The sequence below is a fragment of the Urocampus carinirostris genome, chromosome 16 (assembly GCF_059441175.1).
Source record: "Urocampus carinirostris isolate Australia breed hairy pipefish chromosome 16, RoL_Ucar_1.0, whole genome shotgun sequence".
NCBI classification, from domain to species: Eukaryota; Metazoa; Chordata; class Actinopteri; order Syngnathiformes; family Syngnathidae; genus Urocampus; species Urocampus carinirostris.
The window spans coordinates 25,752,900-25,758,899 of NC_142364.1; the positions used below are offsets into that span (position 1 = coordinate 25,752,900).

General features: G+C 40.8%; 1 protein-coding gene across 1 annotated transcript in view; it reads left to right on the top strand.

Annotated features, from left to right (window-relative positions):
- The window catches only part of ttc28 (tetratricopeptide repeat domain 28), a 58,296-nt gene that overhangs the window by 41,759 nt on the left and 10,537 nt on the right, over positions 1–6,000 (top strand). Inside the window, exons 22-25 of the mRNA XM_088319787.1 lie at positions 1,908–2,575; positions 3,693–3,940; positions 5,270–5,394; positions 5,464–5,541. Of these exons, the coding sequence (XP_088175913.1) occupies positions 1,908–2,575; positions 3,693–3,940; positions 5,270–5,394; positions 5,464–5,541 (1,119 nt within the window). The remainder of the gene's footprint in view (positions 1–1,907; positions 2,576–3,692; positions 3,941–5,269; positions 5,395–5,463; positions 5,542–6,000) is intronic.

Below are 6,000 nucleotides of genomic sequence, written 5' to 3' on the forward strand. Positions count from 1 at the left end.
GATGAAAGACACCAGACCTGCAAATGCAAATGAGCTGAAGGCCGCTATCGAAGCATCCTGGGCATCAATAACACCTCAGCAATGCCACAGGCTGATTGCCTCCATGCCACGCCGGATTGATGCAGTAATCCGTGCAAAAGGATTCCCAACCAAGTACTGAGAGCATCAATGGACATTTTCAAATGTTTGATTTAGTTTTGCTGTTATAAAATTATTTTTTTACTTGGTCTGAGGAAGTATTCTAATATTTTGAGATAGGATTTTTGAGTTTTTTTCAGCTGTAAGCCAAAATCAGCAATATTCAAATAATAAAAGGCTTGAAATAGTTCAGTTGATGTGTAATGAATCCAGAATGTATGACATTTTTGTTTTTATAATTGCATTACAGAAAATAAAGAACTTTATCACAATATTCTAATTTTCTGAGACAGTCCAGTATATTTATAAACTAATTACAAAATACAAATAATAATATTTATAGATATATTAAGGTATATATAAAAACATCTAGAAAAATGTAGATTAAGCTAATTTTAAGAGGTTTTTGGGGTTAGTTTTTTTTAACGATCAAAATAATAATTTAGGAATGTCAAATAGATTATGACAATAGATACTAACATAATATTTATACATCTATTTTAAATATAAAGCAAAAATGAAAAAGAAAACCATTTTATTTAAACTTGGGCAAAAATATCTACCATTTGCATAAGATAATTAAAAACATGTTTAATATTTTGAAATAAATCTCAAGGACTATATTTATTTTATCTGAGAAACAATATAAAATACTGGAAATTTTGGATTATAGAGCACACTTGATTAAAAGCCAAATTCTCAAATTTGAGAATGAAACAAAACTCAATTTGGTCTTTGCACAAGCCGAACCAAATATTAAGGGGCAGGCACAAACTGTCATAAAAAAATTAACTCATTCACACCAGGCGCAGGGAATTTGGCGTCAACCCTTTTGGCTGCAAAACGACAACTTCGCTGTGAACCTGCACAACTGATGCCATTTTCAGCTCAAGTTGTACATGTCACGTGTTTTCGGACTATGTGACAATTATCGATTGAGTGAAAACAAGCAAATATTTACTACTGCGCCAAAAGAAAACATGAACAAGGGCTGTGTCATGTAAAATGTGAGTCCTATATTAATAGATGACAGCACCATGGCAACCATACTGTGGAGAATAGTGCCAGATTGCATTTTTGTGTTATCATTGGTGGTTAGCGCACTAATGGACCAAATTGCTATCGTACCTCGAGGATTAAAGGAAACTTGTAGTGATTTTGATGGTAACTTTAGCGACCTAGAAATGATTCCTTCCGAAACAGAACGAGAAATGTAGCGTTTATGATAGATAACTTCCACTGCTGTTCAATTCGGATGCATAAATTGAGGACTTGATGTGTGGGTGAAAAAGTTTAGATATTTTATGTTGTAAATATTGAAAAAAGTACTGTTAAACCTCCTGTTTTCTCCTGTTATGTAATATATGAATACAGTTGGCAAAAACATGGACTAATTTATCTTAAAGGGGGCCATTATGAATGTTTCCAGATCTCACCATGGTGTTTTGTATTTAGAGTGCTTGTGCTGAGGAAAAGAGCAGATAGCCGTTTTCCTCAACGCCGCCACAGTAAAAAGAATAGGCCGTATTTAAAGCCACAGTGTTTAGGATGCACAAAAAAGGTAGCAGCTTGACGTAGAAGATTTTTAATAATATGCCTGAAATAATCAACAATTTCTGCCAATGTGGAAATTATTTGTTTAGCAGTGTAAGAATTTGGATTGCGGGTCTGAAATAATTGTCTTGAATTTGGTTCAAGTAAAAATGTCGAAATCGAACGTCTCTTCTACTGACATTTCGTATGTGTGTAATGTTTGTGTTTTTTATCAGGCCCTGCTCCGCGGAGGCGGTTCAGCTGGTCCACCCAGGCAGCTAGTTCTCGTCCTGGAGGGTGATTTGTACATTGTGCCCTTCCCCTTGCTCAAAGGCAGCTCATCTAACGAGTTCCTCTATGAGATGTTCAATCTGCTTTGCGTGCCCTCATTATCAAGCCTACGAGCTCCCACGTGGCACGATCGCCACGAAGAGCCCTTTCCCTGCCAGGATGTTGACCCGGTGCCTGCTGTGGTCGGGGCACCGCCCCTGCCACCGGTCCTGGCACGACGCTGGTTTTTGGGGTCGCTTTCTTCTGCCCAAGATGAGGCCCTGTACCTGGGGGAGCAGCTCGGGTGTCACCCCCTCATCGGCGCAGATGCCACAAAGGAACAGGCCATTGCCGCACTCAGACGGGCGCAATGCGTTCACTTTGCAACTCACGTGTCCTGGAAACTTGCCTCCCTGGTGCTCGCCCCCAGCCAGGAAGGAACCATTGCTATGGACGAGAAGGAGGGACAGGGCGTGAAGAGATCAAGCCAAGAAGGCAGTGATGAAGTAAAAGGGGCACATGCTTGTGAGAAAGTATGTGAGAGTGCAGATAGCGATCCACCACTTCAGGACTTTCTCTTCACTGCAGCTGATATCTTGGAACTCAACCTGAGTGTCAAGTTGGTGGTCCTCAGGTTGGTGGTTAAAGGTTTTGGCCTGAATTTGAAAATGTTCTACTCGCTGACGTCATCTTTTGTTGAGTAATCACAGCAGCATCTGTCAAGCTCCTTTAGTGGCGCGTGTATTTCTTTGACTTGCTCGAATTAACTCTTTTTTTTTTTAATCTTTCTGAGAATTTGGGTTGACATTTTACTGTATTTTAATCAGGTCTTATCTTACGTTCACCAGTTTCGTGCTACATTAACAATTATGAAAGTCTAGTCTAATGCATGCATTGCTATCATAGCGGCAATGATGCGTGGTTCTGTCCAGTATACAAAGAGCATACTCCCCACTACATTTTCCAGTCAAGGCGTTACACCAACTGAGCACATTTTGGCTGTATTCCGGTAAGGAATACTTTATATGGAAGCTCATTAAACAATTTAGGTTCACTGTTAGACCCACAATTAAATTGTGAACACCCAGAAACGCCAGCCAAGCGAACAGAGCCATTTGATTGGGTGAGCGGTATGGATTTGGCGAATGTATGCACACAGCGCACTTCTCTCGGCCCACTGCCTACTGCTCCAAAGGTAAATACATCAGTATTCTCCTATGCGGTATTTTGTGACATTTTACAAAATAACTCTTTTTGCACCTTATTCTGAAACCATTTTTTATGATAAATATGAATGTCAAAATGAGCCTCAACAATCTTAAGTAATAGCTGGTGGGAGACTAGTTTAAACTGGTATATTTGTTGATAGGGGACACAGGTTCTGGCATTATTACTATGGCATACATTTTAACAAATCATCTAACGTCACACAGTGAAATAAAATGTGTCTGTAGTGCAGGTTTGGCGGTTTTGCTGTAATATGTCCTAAAATATTTGGTATGGCTTTCTCAAAACAACAACAAAAAATCAAAATAGTTCCTATTATGGCCCTTTGGGTCAAAAAGGTTCCTGACTCTTGGGCTACACAAAAAAATTGAGAAGAAAAATTGTGTGGTTTGGTGACATTGAGTCTCTGTAGTTTGTATTTTTCCTTGCGCTTTGTCGTGCTCGTTTTCTTTTTCACAACTCAATACAGCGACATCTTGTTGTCAAATAGTATACAGTCTCCCTTTAAGACATTTTTTTTTCAGGTTGTACCCCGAGTGTGGCGTGCGTCTTACGTGTGATGGCTTGCTGGGCCTGACTGGAGCTTTCTTGTCTGCGGGTGTTCGATGTTTGTGCTTATCGTTGTGGCCCACATCGGCAGCCGCCTCCAAACTCTTCATGCAGACTTTCTACGCTGCCTTGCTCAACGGTGCCCCCTCCAGTGCCGCGCTCAGTGCCGCCATGAAGACGCTACACAACAATAAGGACTTTGCACACCCCTCAAACTGGGCAGGTAAACACATTTAGATTTAGATTAGGATTTTCAATTTCATTTTTAGTCCCTTTAGGGAAATTCACCCCACTGACTGTACTGGGGGAAAACAACAGGCATTACATTACTTCCCCTCCTCCTGTGTGGAGTTTGCATGTTCTCCCCGTGCTTGCGTGGGGTTCCTCCGGGCACTCCAGTTTCCTCCCACATTCCAAAAACATGCATGTTAGGTTAATTGGCTGGTCCAAATTGTCACTAGGTGTGAATGAGCAAGAGAGTTGTCTGTCTCTGTGTGCCTTGCGACTGGCTGGCAACCAGTTCAGGGTGTCCACAGTTCAGGATGGCTGGGATGGGCTCCAGCACCCCCGCAACCCTACTGTGAAATGAAATAAAAAATGATCTGCATTTATATAGCGCTTTTCGAGTCAAGACTTCCCAAAGCGCTTACTGTGGATAAGTGGTTCAGATAATGGATGGATGGATGTTTTTGAATGAAAAACAATAGAGAATTGTAACAATAGTGCAATGAAAAGAAGTGCAAAAACATTTAGAATAGAATAGAATATACCTTTATTGTCATTGTTACAAAATGGGTTAACATATTGTAACAACGAAATTGGGCATGACACTCCAGTGTCACACATTCACAGTGAGGTAAAAAGCCAAGAAGATAAAGGAACAGAGAAGATAAGGTTATAAAACAAGGAGGATAAGGCTATAGTTATAATTTACATGATATTTACACAAGAAATGTCGGCATGTAGGATGTTACATACAGTTGGTATCGTAATACAGTTAGTATCGTAAGGGTTGTGCAATTTTGCATTTGGTGCAAAAGTCATCAGAGTGCAAAAAAAAAAATAGTCAACATATGCATTGTTGCAAACATAGTCATCATAGTGCAGGAAAAAAAAATGGTCCACATTGTGCAAGGTGAGCAGTAAACATAGTGGAGTCAACATGTGCAAGAACTTAAACATAAGTACCATTTTACATTCGTGTGAGGTAGTTTTTTTGCAAGTTTTTCAGTTTTTTTTGTGCGGTGTCTGTTTTGAGCAGTAAACAAACATAGTGCAGTCAACATGTGCAAGAACATAGACGTGAGTACCATTTTACATTCGAGTGAGGTGGTGTTTTTGCAAGAGTTTTTCAGTTTTTTGTGCAGTGTCTGTTTAGGGTGGTAATGGCTGTGGAGGTTACTGTTGACAGTGACTTCAAAAGCACTATAAAAGTGCAGACCATTTACATTTACATTTTACTATTTCTATTATTGTCGACTAATTGTTGCAGCTCTATTGACAATGTCGTGTTTGGAACTAAAATCAAGTGGCGCCTTGTGTTATTGTTTAGGTTACCTTCTGATTGGCAGTGACGTCAAGATCAGCGGCCCCGAATCTGCATTGCGACAGGCCTTGGCGGAGGTCCTCCGGCAAGCCGACCAAGCCAGGGACGCACTGAGGGTCCTTCTGCACCTGGTGAGAAATAAAAACGTGATGTCTTCTTGTCACAGAAAAATGATGTGAACAACCTTTTGCTTTTTGCAGGTGGAGAAATCTTTGCAACGCATTCATAGTGGCAATACCAACCCCATGTACACATCGCAGCAAAGTGTGGATAACAAGGTGTGTGACCCTCTGATTTATGGAATTGTATTTTGTTCCATTTGTGTGTGAGTTTATGCTTTTGTATGATAAGGCCATTTGTAAATCATACTTGTCTCCCATATAACAACATCGTGCGCTCACATTTAAAAAAAATAATTGAATTAATTTGGGTTTCCTTATTGTCGACATTTTTGATTGTGTTGTATTTCAGTCAGGGCAGCAGAGCGGCGCAGTGGTTAGTGCGTGTGCGGCGCAGTGGTTAGTGCGTGTGCGGCGCAGTTCTGAGGTCATGAGATTGAACCTCCTGTGCATGTTCGCCCCGTGCTTGCATGGGTTTCCTCCGGGCACTCAGGTTTCCTCCCACATTCCAAAAACATGCATGTCAGGTTAATTGGCCGGTCCAAATTATCCCTAGGTGTGAATGAGCGGGCAAATTGTCTGTCCCTGTGTACCCTGCGACTGGCCGGCAACCAGTTC